This window comes from Cavia porcellus, unplaced genomic scaffold (assembly GCF_034190915.1).
Source record: "Cavia porcellus strain 051 isolate PalLab524CR breed Dunkin Hartley unplaced genomic scaffold, mCavPor4.1 scaffold_1, whole genome shotgun sequence".
Classification (NCBI taxonomy): domain Eukaryota; kingdom Metazoa; phylum Chordata; class Mammalia; order Rodentia; family Caviidae; genus Cavia; species Cavia porcellus.
The window spans coordinates 89,683,335-89,708,608 of NW_026947484.1; the positions used below are offsets into that span (position 1 = coordinate 89,683,335).

General features: G+C 33.2%; 1 protein-coding gene across 2 annotated transcripts in view; it reads right to left on the reverse strand.

Annotated features, from left to right (window-relative positions):
* Window positions 1-25,274, reverse strand: part of Zdhhc21 (zinc finger DHHC-type palmitoyltransferase 21) — a 55,869-nt gene that overhangs the window by 22,622 nt on the left and 7,973 nt on the right. For both annotated transcript variants that reach the window (XM_013155095.3, XM_005004711.4), the window contains 4 exons: window positions 21,095-21,294; window positions 19,854-19,952; window positions 13,169-13,280; window positions 9,243-9,381 (listed from right to left, as the gene is read on the reverse strand). In XM_013155095.3, the coding sequence (XP_013010549.1) occupies window positions 9,243-9,381; window positions 13,169-13,280; window positions 19,854-19,952; window positions 21,095-21,248 (504 nt within the window). In that variant the 5' untranslated portion in view covers window positions 21,249-21,294. The remainder of the gene's footprint in view (window positions 1-9,242; window positions 9,382-13,168; window positions 13,281-19,853; window positions 19,953-21,094; window positions 21,295-25,274) is intronic.

Sequence of the window (25,274 nt, forward strand, 5' to 3'; positions counted from 1 at the left end):
TTTTAAAAGTAAAGGTTAAAAAGAAGTCTAAAACCCAGAGAAGGGAAAGTTCAGTGATAAAAGCATTAATCTAGCAAGCCTGGGCCTGGGCCTGATCCCTACCTAGCAGGTAGGCAAGAAGGAAGGAGGGGGAGCAGCAGACGAGGGAGGGAGAGAGAGAGGCAAGAGTCAGGGCAGGAGGCTGATCTAAAAAACACTTACACACTGAACAAAAGTTGGCGGAGGGAATGTAGAACAACTGCAAACATTCAGAGCATTGCCCTGAAAACAGAAACTCTTTCCCATGAGTTTAACCACAGTTTCTCAGTTCTGAAAATAAGCTAAGTGCTACTGCAGTGGTTAAAGAACAGCCTATTTTTTTGTTTTAAATAATGAATAAACATTTTTACATTAAACAAACAAATAAGAGTGTCTTTTCCAACCAAGGTAAGCACTCAGCTTTGGAATTTAAAGATGAGCTAGAAAAGATACTATGCTGCCATCTATCTATCCAAAAGGGTATATAAGAAAAAAAAAAAAAAAGCAGACTAAAGATTTCACTTCATTTTACACAGAGGGTCAATCAAGGTCCATGGTACACTCAACTGTATCCCTATTCTCACCAGATACACAATAATCATTAATACACCCTTCAAAGACACTCAAGGACCTGTAGGGATCTGTATTCCATACTTCAAATAAAATAACAAGGTGAATGAGTGAGGTTTCTGACCCTATCTGTCCACCTTTACAGACTTCATCAAGAGTGGATATAATTTTTTTAGGGAAAAGAGAAAAGAATTCAAGGAAGAATTTATAAAACAAACACTGAGTATAAATTTATTTGAAGAATATTCCTTTTATTTTTAAATGTCAATGGTAATAACTGACTTTTGTACTAGAATTAATGGCATTTTTTTACCTTTGTAAAAGAGTTAAATTCAAAAGAACTACTATATTAAGAATAGTCTATTATTTAGCCTTAGAAATATTTGCTACACAGAATTTGTAACAGAGATAGCCTTAAAATAAATTAATACAATTACTGCCTAAAACCCTTGGTTGACTGTTTTCTAATCCAGCACTGACTTCCTGATCATCTTTCCTTTGGCCAACCACTATTTATAAAGTCTATGGTAAGTCTAATTCTATACACCATAACCTAAACCCTGTCATTTCCTCAGACCTAACCCCACAGAAGTTTTCACTGCAAAACTCCACAGGACATCATTACACAGATTATGACATGAGTGTTGTCTCCTGAAGTTGTACAATTAGGCAGCAATGATTAGGATCACCTGAGAAGACATTTTTAAATAAAGTGCTATTGCCACTGACACCTATAAAGGAATTCTTTGCATGAAACCCTGCCACCAAGAACACTATAAAAAGCCAGATATAATCCAATTAATTACTACACTGCTGTTGGAAGTTACTGGAAAATAGCCAAACTCATCAGAACTTAAAAGGATAAGATTCCAAAGAAAGTAGAAATACATTAAGGTGAGCTCTATGTTCTGCAGTGCTTTTGAACCTGGGCTCAGTAAATAACTAAAGAGCACAATCCACAAAACCATTTGAGTTTTACAACTAAGACCTCAAAAGGATATACCATAGACTAAAGGCAAACTGAAACTTGTCCACAAAAAACAAACCCAGCAACCATAAATATTTATAAAATATCAACAAATGTTATGTCATCTTCCAAAGAATTGCTGTATTAAAACCAATGTCCTATTATTTAGCATTAGAAAAACATGTTTTCAAACTACTGACTGGACCAAGATGAGTCTTCTCTTACATACTGTTATGGTTATATCCAGATGTCCCCCCAAAGCCTCATGCGATTATATGTGAGGCTTTTCAAAGGTGGCTGGATCAAGAGTGTGTGATCCTGGGATTAAGGGTGTGTGACTTCTAAATTAGTCTGCTGACTGATCTGGCATAGTTGTGGGTATAAATAATGGGAAGCCCCACCCTGAGTGTGAGTGCCACCCAACATATGGGTGGTAGCTTGGATAGAATAATATAAAGGTCAGAAGAGGGTTGCTGTTGCTGCTTTGCTGCTTTCCTGTATTCTGCCTGTCATGAACTGTTTCTCCTGTGTAATGCCTCTCTGCCATGCCACCTTGTGCTGGCGCTCAACTATGATCTGAAGCCTCTAAAAACTATGAGCCAAAATAAACTTTCCTTCCTTTGAGTGTTGGGTGTTTTGTCACAGCAATAAGAAAAGTAAACAAGACATATATTATACAAAAAATAAAGATTCAATCATATCTGGAGTCAGCACACATCTACCAGACTGTCAACACTTTGCCACATGAAATGCACAGTAGCCAATAAAAATTTAACAAGCATGTCAGAACACAGGACCAAACATCTAGACACTAAAAAGGAAGTAAGTCAACAGAAAGAGATCTCAAAATTAAACTTACTAGACACAGACACTGTCTTACTTTTCTCGTGGCTGAAACAAAATACCCAACACCCTAAATTAAAAGTGGGAAGGTTTATTTAGTTTGCAGTTTGTAGAGATTTAAGTCTATAATCAGCTGCTTCCATGGCAGGATGCCACATGGAAGAGGCTAAAAAAGACAGCAAAAGCAACCCAAGAGAGACAGACAAGCCCCTTTCTACTCCTTACATTGTATCCAGTCTATCAGGATTGGGGAGGTGCCAATCTAATCACAGGATTGGCTCAGCAATCACCCACCCTTAATCCCAGCACTACACTACAAATCAATAGCACACTTTCAATTTAGCCACCTAGGAAAAAATCCTATGACCACATGAGGGGACATGTAGACACACACCATAACAGACATTAAAGTTACTTGGACTAAAATCTCTAAGAAAATATAAGACAGAATGGACAACTTCACCAGAGAAGTAACCTATGAAAAAGAATACCAAATGTAAAATCTAAAAGTGAAATATGTAATAAGTAAATTAAGAACTCAATAGATCAGACAGAGCAACAAACTGATTAGTAAATTAGAAAATATCAGTAAAAAATATCTGGAATGAATCACAGAAGGAAAACATAGAAAAGAACAAAAAGATATGCATATCCATATTGTACAGGTGAGAACTCAATGTGTATATAATGAGAATCCCAGAAATTCAAGAGAAAAAGTTATGCAGAATATTTGAAATAAAGCCAAAATATTTCCATAACTTAAGATTTTCATCAAGTCACAGATTCAATATATATAAAGTATCCAACTGGAAAAAATGTGATGAAAATACCATGAAACACATTATAGATTCACGGAATAAGTACTGAAGTACAAGCATTTAAAAAAAAAAAAAGCAAAAAGACATGTTTTTTAATAATGATAAAACCAACAATGAATTTTGTTGGTCTTTTTTTTTTTTTTTTTGTCTTTTTCTTTTTTATCGGTACCAGGGATCGAACTCACGACTGCCTGCTTGCAAGGCAGGCTCTTATGCTGCTGAGCTAAATCCCCAGCCGCTCCAACAATGAATTTTATAACGGAAACGATAGAAACCAACAGACAATAACGTTTTTAAAAACTAAAAGTAACTATCAATCTATAATTCTATGTCAAGCAACAAACCATCAAAAATGAAGGAAAAACTTTAAGATGTATGAAATCCCAGAAAATGCTTAGAAAGACATAAAGGACTAGGAAAAGCAGCAATGTGCTATTGCATTATAACATATATAAGTAAAAACAATAAAGTCTTCTTGTCATGGAATCTCTCTACGTGCATTATATACCAAAAATGATAATGGTAGATGTTCTCACTGCATTCATTATGTAAGTAATGGTTATGGTCTAACTTACATTAGACTTCAAAAAAATTAAGGATGAATGTTTTCCTTTCGAAAAAAACTACTTTTTAAAGAAAGAGTAGAAGAAAAAACTCACCTGAAGAGATAAATTGGATTTTTTTAAAATTGAAGACTCCATGACAGGCAAGAGGAGACAAATAGGAAAAAAGAACAGATAATTCAAATGGAAAACAAGGAAATGACAGAAACAATACCAAGTGTGGTGGAGTAAAAACCGATGACCAAATTAAACACCAGCTAAACTAAATCAGCGTGGTGCTGAGTGTAGATGGTCCCCCTGAGGACTGCTGCCAGCATAAAAAGGAGAAGTGGAGAGGAAGAAAATAGTCCAAGGGAAAAAATGCTATGACCACATGAGGCTTTGGAGGGGACATGTAGACACACACCATAACAGACATTAAAATTACTTGGACTAAAATGTGTAAGAAAATATAAGACAAAATGGAGACTTTCACCAGCAAAGTGACCTATGAAAAAGAATACCAAATGTAAGTTCTAAAAGTGAAACATGTAATAACTGAATTAAGAACTCAACAGAACACTCACTCCTTCAGTGAGTGTTACTGTTTGGATCTGTTGGTTCTCCTGGAGCTACTGGTTCTCCTGAAGGAGCTTATCATGCTGGCTTTCCTGATAGGAACCTGGCTGTTCTCACTGGAAGAGCTCAGGACATTGTCACTGAGAATGGCTGCAGTTCACTTTGGGGAGCTTCTTTACTTTGAGCATTGCCTCCCGGCTCCAGAGGGGAAGATGAGTGCTGTTCATTCTCCAAGAGAAGCTTGTCATGCTGGCTTCCTGCTATGAACTCAACTGTTCTCACTGCTGAAGGAGCTCGGAACCTCGTTGTCACTGAGGATGGCTGTGGTTTCAGGAGATCCCTTGTTCTTAATGTGAGCATTGCTTCTTGGCTCCAGTGCAGAACCTTCTACCTGCCGGCACAGATCCTTCACCCCGCTGGCACAGACTTTCTAGCTTCCACCGCTGACCTGTGGGCCTTCCCAGTGCAGATCCATGAAACGGTCTTGCATAAGTCACTGTCATGGGCTCTAGGCCTCCAACTGGACTTGTGGGAGGCACTGTCACAGGCCCCAGATTTTCAGCTGAACTTATGCAGGACATTGCCCTCAGTGGGATTCTCTAGATCTGCACTTCTTATATTTGACTCTGGGTGACTAGCATAAAATACTGCTATAAATTATGTGCCCTGTATTCTCTTATTCTCCTTGCAAACCCTGAATACAACAACCAGTTACAATAACTTATTTTAATGTACTAAACATTTTCATTTGAACAAAATGAGCCAGAGGTGGTGGTGCATACCTGTAAATCCAGCACTTTGTGGAAGGCTAAGGCAGGAAGATAAGAACTTCAAGCCCAACATAGCTCAGCTACTTAACAAAACCCTATCTCAAAACAAAAAGTACTGGTGATGTAACTCAGTATAATGCCCTGAGTCCATCCTCAGTACTGCCCCCACAAGAGTATTATTAGACCAGTTTTTTTTTTTAAATTGAAGTATCTGCTGTCTATGAGAAGCATACAACAAAGGTTAATAATACAAACAGAAAAGACTTACCAAGAAAACACTAACCTAAGGAAATTTGATATAACTGATAGTAGAAAAAAAATGTTCAGGTGAGAATCAGAATTACAGATCAGGAGATATATTTTATACGATACAAAAATCAAACTACCAAGAAGATATAACAGATTTGTTTGTATATGCCTAATTATAGTACTTCAAATTCTCAAAATCTTAATCAATGAAATGACTAAAATTCATTTCAATGTACAGTAGGTGACCAACATTCATTCTGCTTGAGATCCTAGAGTATTTTGCATTACACAAATTATAAAATATTTTCTCGAAGCATAGTTATATAAGACTCTGGTCCAAGAATTTAGAACTATTGATAATAAACATTCTATTTTATGCATTTAAATCTGTCTAATAAAACTTCTATTGGATAACACTATGATAAAGTTCTATTTTATATGAATCAATTTATTCAAAGAATATATCATAAAATTTTAAAATACAAGATGTTAACATGGAAACAAAGCTTTTGTAAATAAGGAGAGGAAAGGGGGTAAAAGAGAGGGGTTGAGATTGGGGAAAAAAGATGAATGAAGATATATCATGCACAGGTACAAATTCTCTATGATGAATTTTATCATTATGTGTATCAAAAATATACCAATATAATTTTTTAAAAAAATAAGATACTAATGCAAGAAGAAAAACAGCTATGGTTAAAAATATTGATTCAAGGGGCTGGGGATTTAGCTCAGCGGCATAAGCGCCTGCCTTGCAAGCAGGTGGTCGTGAGTTCGATCCCTGGTACCGATAAAAATGAAAAGACAAAAAAAAAAAAATATTGATTCAAGAAGAAAAATGGCACTTATAAAATTGTTATTTTTCAACAACAACTGAAGCTGGGCATGGTGGTACATGCTTATAATCCCAGCACTCTGGCAGGAGCAATGGAAGTTCAAGCCTAGGCTGGGCAATTTAACAAGACCCTGTCTCAAATTAAATATATTTTTTAAAGGGATATAGCTCAGTGTAAACACCATGGGATCAACCCCCAGTATCAAATAAATAAAAACTTTAAAAAAAATTTTTATGTAACTGCTCCTCAGTAAATGATCTTGGAACAACCAACAAAATGAAAAGGGTCATTACATGAACTCTTTGAATTTTCACCTCATTACCACTAACACTAATGGTAAATTACAGAAACATCCCACATAATTCAACAAGAGTACCATACGAGTTAGGCTGAGAGAACGGTACCTGTTCAACACCACTAGACATAAGTCTGGCAGGTCTCTACACTTATAGGTTACTGCTTATTATCTAAATAGCTTTCTTACAACCAATATAACCTAATTATTCAATTTTCATTTGGTAATAGAGTACTGTAACTAACATGACTATAAAAACTAACCTGTATTTTTTTGACAATTAAATTACTCTTAGGAAAATCTGGCGGGAGTTTTCAAAACCTAACCCTTACTTACTTTTTACATATTCTCTTCCTCATATTTTTAATCATTTAACAAACTTCTTATGCTGATAGTAACACTCATAATATACATATACATACAGAAGCATATAACAAAGCTTAATAGTAAACACAAAAAAAGACCATGAAAACAAAGAAAGTTGATATAACTAACAATTGAAAATATTGTTAAGGTAGAATCATTATTACGGATCAGGAGATATTTTACATGATACAAAAAGTCAATCTACCAAGAAGATATAACAAATTTGTTTGTATATGCCTAGTTGTAGTATTGTGTGTACTACAATGTAGATATTAGATATTACAATATAGATATTATAGTAGTACTAGATATAGATATATTTTAAAAACACCTATAATATTTGGCAAAAAAAACAAAAACCTGACTCTCATTTCAATACAAAAAGCAATCTGTAGTTTCAGATGTCTAATTCTCCACTTAAATCTTATCAATACATTTCTATTTGATTATTGGAATTTTTTTGGCTGTCATCAACCTCCCAGTAACAGTACAAAACTGTCTGTAAAATTTCATAAAAATTAATAGGCCAAAAAAACTCTATTTTTTGAGAACTTTCACTAAAATATAACACAAATCACAGACTTACAATATACCAGGTACTTTACTCATATTATCTTATTTAATTTCACTATTATTCATGTATCTCAGAAGAAGAAACTACAAGAAATTACAAATCACAGAAGTGAAGCAATCTGGCAAAGGGTACGCATGTAGTAAAAAAAAAACAAACCAGGTTTTGATCCCAGGCGTGTCTGTTTGCAAAGTCAAAATTCACCACCAAGGATCATCAAACTTAAAGAGACAGTTAATATTTTAAGTGTTGCTAGCCAATCTCTATCACAACTACTCACTTCTGTTGTACCACAAAAGCAGCCACAGACAATATATAAACAAATGAAAACAGATGTTTTCTAGTAAAATTTTATTTGGGGATAAGAGAAGGCTAAATTTAATATAAGGTCTAGTTTACCAGTCTCTGCACTATACTGTAATGCATTTCCTCTCCCAGATATTTAGCTTTTCACTGAATTTCCTTTTCCCTCCATTTTTAAAAAATTATAATCTTAATTCCACTGAGGAATTTTAATGCTTTCCTTATGAGGTTTAATTATATTAGAGTTTACTCAAAAGATTATTTTACATGTTCTAACTATAATACCAATTTGCCACAAATTTATCTCAAAGTGAAACACTCTTAAGACAATATTCTCAGTGCAAATGGTAAGCACCTACACTAAAAATTGTTTTGAATTTTCTTCAGTTATTAGTACCTAATTTTAACTTCTCAACCTATATTAAATCAGCATAATTACAAGGATCCACTAATATATACACCCAAACAGCAGCAGCCAATATTCTTTCAATTTGAAATGACCATATACATTAATACCATGCAAACACATAGAACTTGAGACTCTGTCTCATTCTCTTACTCCAAAATTTAACTGTAATGTAATATCATGATGAAATTTTTATATAAAATATTTAAATGTACAAAGTGGAAAAACCCCTCCCTTCCCCATCTGAGGTTTCATTTCTTCCCTTCCCCTCCCTATGTTACATCACTGACACACTGTCATACTTTGTTCTTGTCTTTCTCAGTCACACACACACACTGTACCTTTAAAATCCCTATTCAAGTCAAAGTAAAACTGAAAGAATAACAAAAAACATTTAAGATCAGGTTCAAATCCAGCTCTAAAACTAAAATCAGCTAAACAATCACTTCCTAGCTTTGTGCCTTCAGCACCTCTTTTAATCTCTACTAGTCTGTTAAAGTGGGTGTTGTGAACATCAAGCAAGAATTAAGATGAGATGTCCATAGCACAGTGTTGACATGCAGTCAATGAATCCAAAATTCCATTTGCTACTATCCCCACCACCTCTGCAATCTCTGTTCTGGGCATGTCTTAACACCTACTACACTTCCTCTACAGAGCACCAAAAGCTTAGCCTCAAATGGTATAGATGTAACTCTATAAAACAATCTGCAAAGCCATTTTATTATTGTTCTTCAAAGACAGGGGTGGAAGGAATCCTTTTCCTAAATCCTTTTCCTTTGACAATGTTTAAAAACCTATGTTTTTTATTCCTATAAAGAAACCACTTCAACTTTTCCATTTTTTTCATTAAGTACTTTTAAAGCAAAACACATATTTAAAGAGACAATATTTTTTTCTAAAGAATGCCACTAACAAATAATAAAATAATTTATTTTAAAGGAAATGTCACACTATGGTGTACGTTCTCAATTCCAACATATTTCAAAATTCACTAATTTGGGTTTATTTTTGTTGTTTTTGTTTTTAATCTTCTGCAGCTAAAGGAACCATAACGTTAACTGTATGCTACAGCTGATCTAACATTAGTGTATATAAATGTTTCTTACCAAATTATGCTTTTTTAGTGGAAGAAAATAATAATAATGGCAGAAAGAAAACATCAGTGCGTAGCAAGTAAGAAGTTCAGTGTAGAAACACAACTGCAGAAAAAGCCAATGATTATCTTCACCAACACAATTGTTAATCCTGAAAGGGGAAAACAAGGAAAGAAACGGTACGTTAAACTTTAATAATCATTCATTTGCTGATGAGTAGGACCAAAGATAAACTTCATATATGCTTAATTTCACGGAGTGATGTTACAGTCACTCACCTGAAAGCCAACTGTGCAAAGATAAAAAATACACCATCTTACATCTGTAAAGCATTTTCTACTCTATGAAGGAAGTCCACATACATATGACCCTCCTTCAACTCACAACAACCCAGTGAGGCAAAGAAAAGCAGACCATAGGTAGTCTCCCTTGTGACTGGTACAGAAACAGAAACAAAGGAGTTAAGCCACCATCAGCCAGAGGATGCAGTTAGAAAAGAAGACCAAGAGAGGAAAAAGAAACAACTCTTGTCAAGCACAGCATTATAAATGAGAACAACTTGAATGTTTTCAAGTAAAACAGCTTAAACTCGGCCACTTTGAAATATGTGCTGAGTATTCACAATTTTTCTTATGTTTTTAAAAAACCTATGCATGGTAGCTAAAAATAAAAATGTATTCAAAACTACTTACAAATACTTATAACTATACTTTCACCCACACAACATTGAAATCTAACTAGAAAACAGGTTGTTCCAACCCAAGAATTTTCAAGGGTAATTGAAGCTGAGTATTTTACTGCTCTAAACTTACTGTGCTCAAGTTTTCAATATACTGTAAAATTTCAGCAGAAAATTCTATTTCAGAATTACCTTGCATGCACGTTTTCATTTCAAAATAGTATTATACTACCACTGGGGGACAAAAAGATATAGCAGGCTCTAATCCTAATTTAAACTACTGTTTTTAAGATGTGTCATTAATTTGTTTTAAAATCAAAAACAGCCAGGTGTGGTGGTGCATACATGTAAAACTCAGAAGGCTGAGGCAGGAAGATTGCCACAAGTTCTAGGCCAGCCTGGGCTATATAATGAGTTCAAGACCAGCCTACACAGCAAAGCCCTATCTCAAAAAATGAAAGAAAGAAAGAAAGAAACAGAGAGAGAGAGAACTTCAATGAAAATCTAGAATACCTACAAATTATATGTACATGATTTACAAATAAGAAAACACGGTACATTTTGTTATTTGCAAGCAGAACTGTAAGTGAAACAACTTTAAAAATGTGCTCAAAAGTACTTTTAAAGAGTTTTTGCTTGAAAGATGACACCCTTGTCCATCCTTCCTATGCCCAAGAGGTCTGAAAATCTGTTGTAATCACAGCCTTCCTAACCAGAGAGCTTTAAGAAGCACTCAGGTATTTAATCACCCTTTTTAAAACATTTCAGCAATGTGATCAAAGCTAAAAGCATAGAAAACATTAAAGCAATCTGAGAACTGACTTCCAAATCTAAAGTTGCTATGCAGTTAAAATAAATGTCATTTCTGAAAACATCAAAAATTATCTCTGCTTCCAGTCTATACATTTCTCTCCCTCTCTGAACATTTCAGCAATCATGAAAGTCCTAATTCTGTAGGATATAACAAAAAATATGGTGCATGTTTACATTAAAAAATTTAAAGACTTTCTCACACTAAAAGACACATTGTCACCAATCCCCCTCAGACTTCCTTCACTTTGAACACAATTATTCCATCATTCTTGCCACTTTCTGAGGTGATCTGGGAAGTTTTCTTTTGTGAGTGTCCTTTCATGGCTGCCTCAATATCCTAAATCAATTCAAGATGTTTATGGCAATTTCTGTCAAACAAAAACATTGTGATTAATGTCTTCATTCACCTTGTCACCAGATCTGGCACCACATGACTTCTAGCTTTTCCAGCTCATCATTATCATGAAACATAAATATTTTGAATGGATTCAGGACATAGAGACCACCATGTCAGGATAAGTAAAGACACACACAGAAAAGGACTTCCAGAACTACTTCAGAAAGTGACAAGAATGATCAGATCAGTGTTTGAGACAAGGCAGAGTACAGTATTTTGTAAAGTATTGATGATACTGTATCTTTCACTATAACAATGTTTTAAAACTTAAGACATTTACCATATTTTTCAATCACACTACATATATAGACCCCCTTTTGATCATCGCTTCCAGTCTTTTTAAATTCCCCTCTGCCTGCTACCAATACTCTTAAAGCTGAATAAACCTATTGAAGTGATAAGCCTAAAAACAAAGAAATCACACCAGCATTAGAATTGAGGTGGCACACCACCTTTATTTGGTTACCAACAAGCTAGTCCTATGGCATTATTTGCAAGGAAGCACCGATATCCAACTATACTGTGAACATTTACCGTATTGGGGGGGGGGGGCAGGTTTTCACTATGCAGTTCAGGTTGGCGTTGTATTCACTCTGTAGCCTAGGCTGGCCTCACACTCACAACAATCCTCCTGTCTCAGCCTCCCAAGTGCTGGAATTACAAGTGTATGCCACCACACCTGGCTCATTTATTATTATTTTTAATCAGAAATACAACAAAAAGTGCTTAAAATTAAGTGCATGCACCATTTATCTGAATACATGTTTAGTATAGCTTTTTTTGTTTGTTTGTTTTTCATACCAGGAATCAAACTTAAGACCTTGTGCTTGCCAGGCAGGCGCTATGCCACTGAGCTATATACCCGTTCCCACATATGGCTTTTAAAAATCTGTTATGTTGGGATTGCAGACATTATGGAAATTTAGATAGTTACTTGGGAATTATCCTACTTTAATAAGGTACATTTTTTGAATGCTGTATATCATGTACTATCTTGTTGATGGATTTAGAATATTATTTAAAATTGTAATACAGTAACAAAAGGTTATTTTCTCTAAAATATTCTTAAATTTTCTAATCTAATCTAATCTGAATAGAAAGAAATTACCTTCTATTACAACAGTGTGTACTAAGAACCAAATTTCCACAGAAAGTCTGTTAATCAGTAATGTCATCAACATAAGTTACAGGAACAAGGGAAACTAAATTGAATGGTATTATTAGGCAAAAGTAGATTTGACGCTTCAGTTAACTCAGAGAAATGAAGTTATACATCAATCTGCTATATGCATGCATACATGTGCAAACAAATACATGTATATTGTAAATACTATACCAGTTTAAATGTTTACACAAATCCAATGCTAGGAAAACAGAATTGAATATAGTATCTTCTTTTTTTTCTGTGATGGTTTTGAAATTAAATACCATACAGAATTCTCATAGCATTTTTCAAAAATTCTATTTTTTAACTGAAGAGTTTCTTTAAATATTACAAGAGAGCCCTCTATTGACCAAAAATGTTGGCAATGCAACAGAAACAGCTAATTACAGTTAATACACAGCCAACATGCACAAAATGTTAAAATCTATATCCAATACATAATACTTAAAAAGGTTTAAAAGAATAGAAGGGGGTCATATGGGTACTAGCAATATGTTGTTCTTTCTTTGAACAGAGGGAAAATACAAACAATGGGATGCACAGGGTTTATTACAACAAAGTAACAGCAATGACATGAGGACTTCCTATAGGTCAGATATTGTACCACATTGTTTTACACATTGGCTCATTTAACACACGCACCTTAGGCTTTTTGTGTAATTTAGTACATATCAATTTGAGTTTTCTGCTCAAATATTTCTGTTAGCAACAACAAAATGCCTGTGAAAAAATAACTGTGGATACCTATAATCAACCTAAAGATAACTTTATTAAAAAATGTTTCTTTTAAACTGAATAATTTTAATATAACTTTATTTAAATCTGCTAGTCCTAAGATTTTCTTTCAGCTTTTTTCCCCCAACAGTGAATTATTCTTTCCTTACCATGGACAGTGATGATCCATTCTCCTTACACAGTGGCCACAGCGGCTGCAGTGATGGGAACGCTTTGGTCTCATCAAATTACACTTATTACATAATTCCCAGAACTCCCTTTCTAGAAAAGGAAATTAAAATCCAATTAATGAAGAAAAATTTAAAAGGTTGCAATTCAGTAACAACTGTTCGGGAGATTATACAGGAAGCCTTCATTGTATATCTCTAACATATTTTTCTAAGACTTCTGTGTAAATTTGCTTGCAAATAATGTAACTGTTCTACGTATGTCTATTTTGTATGTTTCTAATTTTAAACACAACAAAAATAAAGTACTATTACAGTCAAGGTAAAGGACATAAAACAGTATGTTTGTGTTTTGAATGTATTACTAGAATATAAGAAAATGTGGTAACAAAATGCTAATGTCCATCAAACTATTTTATTCATTGTGTCCAATCAAATTATTTTATTTAGAAAAGTTAATTTATAGAAACTTTACTATCTAAAAGCACAAAAAAAAAAAGAAATAATTTAAAGTCCTGGTTTGAGTGGAATAAAAATTGGAAATCAATCCCATAAACTCATGCAAGGCAAACACACGTGGCACCTCCTCTCATCAAATACATAGCACTTTCTCTTATTTCCCGCAACCAGTGAAGGTGAAGTTTTTAGTTCAATGATACAAACAGCCCACTGTGGGATATGTGCCATACATTTGCCATTATTACACCCAAATCATTTTATTTTTCTAATATCAATGGATTAATCTGGGACTATAGATAGGAGTTCACTGGGAGAGATCATAGAAATTTCAAAGATATCAGAATAGTTTCAGTAGTTAAGGTTACAAGAAGAATAAAATGCAATGTAAATAAAAGGATTCTTTAAAAAAAAATCTGCCCCACCACCAAATAGCAATTTTCTCTGACACATATTAAAAGAGAACACTATTAAGTTCTTGTGCTAAAAGCATGAGATTTCTATAAAGAGAAAAGGCATTTTTATCCTAAGGCCCATAAAAATGGTGAGTTGTTTTTTAAGTCAAGATAATTGCCTTTTATTATATAAAATATAACTTTTTAATATTTGTTGCAATACAATTTTACTTTAACAAAATTTTTAAAATTTTCAGCATTTATTTTTATATTACTCTTCCACCTTACTGAAAGTATGGGCATAACATTAAAGCTTAACTTAGATACAGTTAAGCCAGTGCAGGCAGGTATTTAACAAGTCAAATGGCAACTCATTTAATTGTCAAGCATATCATCTTTTCCTCCACTTAGCTTAATGTTTCTAAAAATTCCAACATTAAAACTCGAAATTCATACAGCAAAGAATATTGTCAGGAAGGAGATTTTATAAACCAATTATAATAAACCAATTTGCATGAAAGGCAACATAAAAACTTTACATTTATAAAAAAGTCTTTAAAACAAATACACTGTTTTCACTCTGGTATTTTCTGAGAAATCAACACATAATATTCTAGAGAATAAATTATTTATTTCAAATCTAAAATGTTATAACTTCAAAAAAGATAGCGTTTAGCACAGTCAGAAAAAGCCTGAAATTTGGACTCTAGACCAGTTTGGCAAAACAGTCTGCAGGAAATTCAGTTCACTGTCTGATTTTGTATGACCTGTGAGCTAAGGATGATTTTTATAACTTTTAAAAAATTGAAATAATAAAATGTGCATGTAGAAATCACATGAAATTCAAATTTTAGTGTCCAAAAACAAAGTTTTATTTGTTATATATTCATTCATTTACATACTATCTTTGACTGTTTTTGTGCCACAAGGGCAAAGCTGAGTTGTGACAGAGACCATATGGCCCCTAAAGCTGAAAATATTTACTACTAGACTTTCAGAGTAAAGAAGAGTTTGCTGGTCTACAGTGTGGACCACAAATTTGTTTATAAAGAAATAGCTTAAAATACACTGATGATACTAAAGAAGCATCTGAAATAAGAAAGACCTCTATAAACTCAGTTTCACAACACGCACAAGCAAACACACTCTATATGATCAAAGAACAAAGAAATTACTATTGTAAAACTTCAGAACTGTAATTAAAGTAACATCCACAATGTTTTTTCTTTGTGTAAGAAAAAAAATCCATTCACTTTCACCTTGTCTATCTATAAATAAAATGTATTTTACACCTTGCCTTTTTGTTCTTTGAAGTTTACTAATGTCTAAATAGGATCTTAGTGACTGATACATTCTGATGATTACCTACAAGATTTCTGTATAGCCAGCTAATAATGCTAATAAAACTCTACAATAGAATTCAACTGATGATTTGTTATTGCAGAAAAATTCAAAATTAATAGATACCTATTTTAAGGGAAAGAAAAAAGAAAAAAAGACACTCCATAAATGACAGAGGCGATGCAACAAAAGTACACAGCATAACATTTATTTACTAATGTCTCTTTTACTAATGCTACAAATGCCTCAGTGAATATAAAGCAATGTTTGATTTGGCTGACTTTGGTTTATCTCAGAAAAAGGGAATCATGTTCTGCTTGCATGGTTTTTTATTGCTATGTCTGCAGTACGCAATGATTACATTTGTTATAGGGACATACAGTACATATACAGTACAGTACAGGGTATCACATCTCAATTCCAGTTCCTTTCTTCCCTCCATTCCCCTTTTATTTTGCCAGCATCAGATTTATTTATCCTGTCATTATAAAATCATCATACACAGATTACCAACCAGACGAATACATCAAAAAAACATAGACAATGCATATCTGTCTTTTAGAAGACTCTCATTTTATGAGACCCTCTCTAAACTATTGTATTTTAAATCACAAAGTTGTTTTGGAGAAAAAAACATTACTTGAAACTACCAAACTTAATACAAGATTTAGATCCTACATAGATTGCATGACATAAAAGACTGTCAAAGTAGGAAACAAACGTCCGTAATACAAAAAGAAAGAATAAAAGCTGATCATAAACAGCACATGCATTCTTATAGTTTGGGGTAAAATTTTGAGGAATAGCATCAAAACAAAAATCTTGGAAGATTCTGCTATGCAACATTATTTCAAAAAAGAAAGTGGTCCTTTGGATGACAACAGTCAAAAATTTGATAATACAAATGTTTTAAATATACCAGAAGCCATGAAATCACACACTTGAAAGGAATTTACACTCAAAAAATCATTGAGTTTGAATAAAATCATTTCATAAAATATGAAAGTGATAAAAATATTTTTAAAGTTAAGACATATCTTTATATTTGTTATATCAAATATGCATGTAAATAACTTAAATATTATAATCAGATATGTAACTATTTCACTGGACTATTTCTTCTAAACCCTTAAGTGTTCAAACGCAAATTCTGGGAATTTCTCATAGGATTCAATATGCTTCAGATTTAATAGATCTCATGTATAATAAAGTTATTCTTTAAAAAAAGAAAAGGTAGATAAAATACTTCAGAGTAATTCAACTAAATTAGGACAGAATGAAAAAGTATTAAGGCTAAAGCCTTGCTGAAGAGCTTAATTATATGAAACTGTTCAACCTTCAAACATTCCAGAATAAATGTTACCATTATATAGCTTCAACTCTTTAATCATAGTGTTATTTTTCACTGTTAAAATTTTGCACTGTTTTTACTAAGTTAAAACCATATTGGGGGCTGGGGATTTAGCTCAGCGGCCTAAGTGCCTGCCTTGCAAGCAGGCAGTCGTGAGTTCGATCCCCGGTACCAATAAAAGGAAAAAGACCCAAAAAAATTAAAAAAAAAAAAAATATTATAAGAATCAGATAACCAGCACCAAAAAATACATGATGATTTCAACTTTACCAGAATCATAGTAAAAGAGCTAACACTGTTCATCTCTGTGTACCAGTAGGCCCAAGATAAAATAACAGAGACAAGACTTTGGGCTTCCTGCCAGCTCTATAACATCATAGCTGTATAACCTAGAATGTACAATCCATGCTACCAACTATCTAGCCTACCCACCTCAATTACTAGGAGGATCATGTGATATGAGACATCAAAGGACTTTGGAAACATCAAAATACAATAAATAAATATATTTTTTCCAACCGATTAATATGGAAGTTTCTTGGACTCAAGGAAGAGAAATAAGCCAACTGAAACACAATAAAATATAGACATCCAAAAAATCAGCAAGATGCCATGAGGTTCTTCAGTACTAGAGTACTCTAAAGATAACAGTCCTTTCATGGGCGCAATTAAGCCCGCAAATACTTGTTTTGTACTCATATTTTATAAACTGTGAATTAGTTGTTGACTTTTGTAAATACATATGGTGCTGAAGAATAAACCCAGACCTTTCTTGAAGGACAGAATTCCTCTCAAAAATTGGGATTCCCTTCTGAAATGATTTGCGTGTTATTTATCTCCAACACAAGGGTCTATGTGTTGGAAGCTTGGTATTTAATGTGGTGATGTGCAAGCTGATGGCATCTCTAAAAGACAGGACTTGCAGGAAGTTCTTAGGTCACTGTAACATTGTCCATGCAAGGAAAAAATACTATTTCCTGGAGTGAGATCTCAGGGGAGGTTCCTGCCCCGGTCTCTTTCTAGTTTCCAGTTTAGCAATACCCTTTCTCATCCCCATCTGTCTTGCCTTTGAAATTCATTATTACATGACCCAGCCAAAATGGTTCTCAGGCAGATATCATTCTTGAAACTCCAGAACTGTGAGTTAAATGAAACTCTTTCCTTCATAAATATCCTACTTCAAGTATATTGCTACTATAACACAAAACACAGAACAAAATCTTATGGACAATTCTAGTGAGGGCTATGAAGAGAGTAAGACTGGAAAATTAGTCCTAGATGGAACAAGGATTCTACTGGAAATTCTAAATCCTTGCCAGAGCATATACCCTGTCATTTGGACTTCTAGCAGTGAAAATAGTGATCTAAATAAACCTTTTCTTTATAAAGTTAGCCAGTCTCAGGTATTTCATAACAAAAACCAGACTGATAAGCCTTTTTCTCTTTTCAAATTTTAAGATTTAACAATCCAGGTGCATGATAATTTCACAAGGGCAGAGTCGTGGCACTCCTCCTGTTAGCTATGTGTCCTTTCAGTATGAAACCTGGTCCCTTCTACTAAGGTGTGTCTGGAACCTACTGCCACTTGAATTCATCAGAAATGCATTCAACGTGTTTTAAAATGCTTTTGTTCTAGGTTACTGCATTCTAACACTAAAGTAAATAACGCATTTATACACTATGTTGGCAAGGTTTCAGCTATGCCAGTTGGGAAAAGGAACTCACTATACAGATCACTGAGTGCCATACTCTTCTCTATCCCCACTGCAAAACATCAACTAACTTATATACTAACCACTAATTCCTACAAGTTAGTAAAAACTAAATGTTCAACATAGTGGTATGAAATTTCTATAGCCACAAAAAACACTAACATTATCCTATTTGATCTCTCAATTTGCAAGGTAATCCAAAAGTGATGGATTTCAAGAACATAAAATCAGGACTTATGAGGTTCTTTAAGTGAGCTGGTACTTAATCCTTATTATGTAAAGAATTATTGTATTAGTTTCCAAACTTTTCTGCACACTGGAATTATCTAGCATCTTTTGAAACAATACCAATGCATACATCCATATATTCTGATTAAATTCTGACTGAATTAGACACTAAAATTTTTAAGACACTTTCCAGGTAATTCTAACATGCACAAAAGCTATTAAATTATTTTAAAGAGTATTGGTTCTATTATGTACTACAAAGACATAAATAAATTTTTTACTAGAATAAAATGCAGAGTTCTCAAAACAAAACAAGAGAGCAAAACAATCAAACAATGAGACTCAAAGGATAAATAGGTTTACACAACATCAGGTATTGTATACATACAGTAATATATTTTCATTCATCTTTGTGGTTTGAATATTTATACAACAGGAAAGTTATCTTTAAATACACTAGTACAAAAGATTTTCAAATTTTTCACTGAATTGTTACAATTTGGAGAATTAGAGGTACTAGTGTCCATAACACTAAACTCTAAGAAATATATTTGCAATATCTCGAGGCTAACTACCAACAAGAAAATTACCTCTGCAAAGGAAAATAGAATTTCTCAGCCAGCAATAGTGGCATGTGACTATATGCTCAGCTATCTGAGAGGCTGAGGCAGAAGGATTAAATTAAGGGCAGCCTCAACAATTTAGGAATATTCTGTCTCAAAATTAAATTTTAAAAAGGGCTTGACATACAAAACAGTGGTAGAGTATTTCTGGGTTTAATACCTTAAGACTATTCCCCCAAAATGAATGAAAAATATCTCACATAATTATATTCCAATCACAAATATCTGTAGCACTTCTAAGAGGCAGAGACTGCTGGACACCAAGGTTATAGCACAAAACAAAAATCCACAGCCTCACACAACTTAGCTATGGAGAGCAACATATAAATGTAGATTGGGTAGAGGGAGATAAATGTCAACAACTGGAAAGAATTGCCAGGCAATGAAAGGGATATGAGGGGCCAAGGTGCAATTTTAATAGAGAAATCTGGAAAGAAATATCAGGAACAAACTTAAAAGTAGTGTTAAATGGCATAAAACAAATGCAAGGCAATAAAATATATTAACTAGAGATTATAATTCTGGCATCAGTAAAACTCATAAATCCAAAGAGTACCATACCTCCATGTGGGATCTTAGGGTTCTCAGGGAGTCTTCCTGGATCAGTTATTGAGGCCCTCACTAACGCAACCAGACAAAATATGGCAATGCCATAGAATACTTGAAAATAAACAAATTAACTCAATTACTCTTTAAAGCATTTTATTAACAAGCATAGTTAGTTTAAAAGTTTTATTTAACACCAAGATAATTTTCAAAAAATTCAACAACCAATTCATTTCATTCACCAAATCTACTACCAAGAAAATGTACCAATTTTGAATATTACTTTACAGGGTAATAATGGATAATGTTGCTACGAATCAGGTTCTTTATAAACAGTATTCTTCATTAACAATGGTGTAAATGAATGGATTCCCTTTTAACCACATGTACTACATTTGAAAGAATTAAAATAGTATTTTAAAAATATTCTGCATGTAAACCTTTTATCTTCAAAATGACTCAGAATTAGTGATATTTAATTGCCTTTCAATGTACCTTAATCTCTTAATAAAAAAGCCTTTGAATTTTAAAATAAACATAAAAATAAGTAACAAAAAATTGATTCACTCACTATAATTTCGATTTGAACTGAAAAGAGGAATTTTGTTGAATGACTAAAAACAAGATAATGTAAAATGAACAGTCTGAGTGCTCACTTTAGAACTGCACAGATTGATCATTTTATCATTTTTAAAACAAAGGTAATATTTCCCTTAGCTCTTGCGAAACCAAAATGAGGTAAAGTATGTGAAAAGTGTAAATGACATGTACATGTAGCACTTGGATATGATTTTTAAAATCATAACCAAGTCATTATCAATGGACTGGAGCAGAAAATAATTACCCAGAAGTTTAAAGTGCTTTCATAATCAGTGATTTTCATATCATAAAATCACATTTCCTAGCAATGTATACAGACCATCTCCATTCTTATAACTTTAAAATTTTCAACTAAATTCAAAAAGAAACATTAAAATCACACACACAAATTGTCATGCTATATCAGTTTTTTTTCTTCACCAAAATAATCTTTATATATTTTGCAGAGCCAGATGAATATGGAAAGAACATTATTACCTAACTTTGCAAATATATAAAGGTTTTTTTAAAACTTCCATAGTTTAGTGAATGACAATATTTATAACACAATAAAATAATTGGCACATTAAAAGGAAGGTTATCATAGAAGAAACACTACATTTCAAAAACATTCACAATGAGAAAACTCTTAAGGAAACAAAGACACAGAAACTTACTTATTATTAGTATGCCAGGAATATGTCCTTCTTCATAGTGTGGAAAGAGGACAATTTTGGGAATTAAAATAATATTGTATAACCAGACAAAGACAATCAAACCCATGCAGCACCAACCATGTGGGTCAACCACAAAGTGAATCCGGAGACCCATTTTTACAGTCCTATAACTGCTGGCAAACACACAAGGAAAGATAATCCTAAGGAAGAAAAAAGAAAAAAATTACTAACATAGAAAAATCTATTTGACTAAAACCGTATTTTTAGAAACTATAAAATGAGTTACTTTTATAAACTTTTTTTGACAACAAACATAGGAAAATAAACAGAAACTTCAAAATACTCAAATTTCACTCAAAGCTTTAAATAGTTTAATTTTAATTTTTCATTGTAAATTGATATTAAAGGTACAAACTGGCATTACGTAAGTTAAAATACATTCTTTATTAACCCAACAATTCCATGTGTAAATTCAAGGGACGTAAGTACATATATTCACCAAAAGACATGTAAAACTTTTAGTTGCTTGAACTGAAAGACTGACTGATGGTCATACAAGTCAAAATCATGGTTATCTTGGAGTGGAAGAAGTATGTATTAACTGAAAAGGAGCTTGCCCTATATCCTGACCTGAACTGTACTTTGTGGGTATCTGCATATGTAAACATTCACTGAGCTATTATACTTCAAGCCTGTATGCTTTAATTTAATTTTCAAGCATAACAGAACATTATGGAGATGATTTTGAAACTACAAGTGGCTAAAAATATTAAAATCCACAGAATGAAGTCCAACAAATCTCATTACTCTCAAGTTGAATGCTTTTTTCAGTCGTACACTAAAAATCTGCCAACAGATCTCCAAATGAGACAATGAAAGAGTTAAGGTATTTCTATACATATGATACGATTAAAGACTTTTAAAATACATCCATACTTCAGTACATACAACTCAAAAAGCTTATACAATTATTTACATGGTCTAGGGAGTACCTTTTACATAAAAAAGGTATAATAATAAAGACAATGATTCTCATACCTGCAAGCAAATTAGAATCAACTAAAGAGGTTTCAAGAACTACACAATCATAGACACCATTCCAGATTTACTGAATTCTTAATGCTCCAGAAACAATAAAACACATTAAAATACTCTACAGGTGCTAATACAGCTGTTAGAAACCACTAAGGAATTTCACTCAGATGTCCTGTCACAGCATCGAGTTGAACCTAGGTCAGAGCCTCCACTATCTAGGAGTATCTAGTAAGCTTCCACTTACTAGATACTATAAATAGAAATGTGAATAAAACATGGTCCTTACCTAAAGAAAATAACCATCTAGTGGGAAAAAGTCATTTTAAAAAGCCTTTTTATAGTATGCTAACTTCCAGATTTGTAAACAAGTTGTTAATATGGGCATATTAGATGAGAACTAAGTATATAAACTGTCATTGCAAATCATAAAACTTTTTGTGAACAGTGGCTGGGCAGAAAGAAGGGATTGTATTACGAAGGACATAAAGATGTACCATTCAGAATGCTGCATTCATTCTTATGTACAGGAAAGCCATCAAAGCAAGGGATTAACCTGAGAAGATCTGTACTTTCAACAAGTTACTGGAGCTCTGGTGTAGACAATAAAGACAGTTTAAGAAAATACAAAAACCAAGGAACATTTTAGAGACAAGACCAACAGAAACAGAAGCAAGCTAGTCTTTCTAATTGCTTCTATATTAGAAGTCACATAGGAAAGTGAGGAATGACTCCTAGATTTCCAACTTGTATCCTAGACCATTCAAAAATAACTTATTTTCAAATGAAGAGCCTCATGGTACCATCCCTGGTACCATGGTACCATCCCTGAAATGCCAATGCTCACCAAAGCCATAAAGCTATCAAAACAAAGAAATAACAGAACACGAAGTTAATTTTACAGGAATACTCTTCCTCTCATTCCTAGATACAGCAAACAGTGGGACAACAGAAGGAGAAGGGCAAAGAAGGAGAAGGGGAAGAGGAAAGAGAAGAGAGAAAGAGGAAGAGGAAAAGGAAGATGTAGACCAACTCAAATGCAGTATCATCCAGTGTTATAAACCAGATATGGTCCAAATCAGTACTTATATATAAGAAATCTAAAATAGCAATAGTGCCCAGGGCTTTCAAAAGTAAAAGTTGAACTTTATTACCTTTTAATTAGGAAATTAGAAGACAAATCAGTATCATTAAAGTGAAGAAAGTCAGAGGATAAAGCATACTATGTAATTGGCTAGGTATCATTTTTTAAAACTAAAGTAGCTCAAACACAAAAATTAACTTACGTGTACAGCTAAAAAGAAATGCTGCAAAGAATATTAATTTTTTACAGCCTTGCCAACTATCAAATGCAAAAAGAAATGACAGAAACTCTCTTAACATGTTCACTATTACTAACTTCATGTACTGTCCTTTTTATGTTTTGGTTCTATTTAGCACTAAAAAAAAGTATGAATTCCAGTAATTATACAGGATACAGTGACTACTATTAACAACAGAAAAGAGCATATAATCCAGCAAAATAAGTAGGATAACTATCAAATATTCAGTTTTTCACCTGTTTCTATTCCCTCTCCAAAACTTAACATTTTTACCATCATTACAAGATCCCTTATAATAGAAAATATTACATGGTAAAAAGTATTTAAAATGCACCTAGTTTTCCTGAATATAAACATACAGATACGACAAAAAACAGGCATACTCTACAGTCTAAAAAAGACATACTCAAGGAAAAGTATAAGATAAAAACATATACATAAAATAACAAACAAGTAACATACTGAATATTTAAAATAAATACCTGATCAGTAAAGCTTAGTGCCACATAATCTTTGCAATAGGTTTGTAAAATACAGAGCAGTGGTCTTCCATGGGCTCCAAATCAGATTATAGTCACAAATACGTTACTGATACAGATCCCGGGATCACTCCACTCAGCTAGTATCTACCAGGCTACAGACACGCCTTATGGTTGAACAGAAACTGTTACACATCCTGAGCAACAACCACACGGAGCACAGTGCTGCTGTTTCATTTTAAGGGTGGCATTTATAAAATACTTTCATTGGCTAGAGATTCCAACATACCAATTTATATAGTAAGTGGTTTGCTCATAACTCAAACTTTGATGTGACTAGTAGATGGACAAGTACTTCAACTTTTTTAAGATTGCCATCCGGTAACTATACTCAAGTGCAGTGACTAACTTCATAATTACATAATTACTACAGCACCAACTATTTTTAAAGAAATTATAATTCAACTCTAACAAACTATTACTGAGTAAATATGTGTGATGACCAAATTATTCTGGTAACATACCACCTTTCCTTTTTTCCTTCTCAGGTAACAATATCTTACCACATTATTTTTTTCAGGAAGAATACTCAAGCCACTATGAAATAAAAATAACAGAAAACTACTATATGATAGAAAACAATAACATCAGAATACAGATTGTAGACCATCATAGACAAAATAATTAGCAAGCCATCTAGCCAAATGTGTATTTCTAAACTTAGTTTTATATGACACTTTATCCCAACCAATGTAGTTTTATTACTGTTCCATAAATATTAAAAAGAAATTCCATCATTCATTCCTCCTGTCTGAAATACGTCTACCACTCCACTTACTCTATTTAAATTCAACCCATTTGAATCTCATTCTCTATATGAAATTTTTCCTGAGATCTCAATTCACAGATATTTCTTCCTCTTCTACGTTTTGATAATAAGTGAAACTACTAGAAAAAAAACAGTAATTAGTTCTAAAAACTTGGAATGAGGATGACTTTGATAACCAAGATCCCTAAAGCCACGTTTGACCACATAACAATTAAAATCTGTGAGCACAGAACCATCAAAAACAAAGAGGAAAGAAAAAAAAAATCCTTGGGGAAAAAATAGTAGAACACATGACTTACTAGAGACATATAAAAGTACATATACATAGACATACATATACATATAGAAAAAATTCCAATAGCTAATTATTACTAAATAGGAAAGTGTGAAATAACTAGATACATGTTGTATTTACCATACAGAAAACCTAAAAGGAGAAAGATGATATACAATGTAGAGAGAGCACAGGGAAAGGTACTCTTGTATAGTACCAACATGTAAACCAATAGAACCACTTG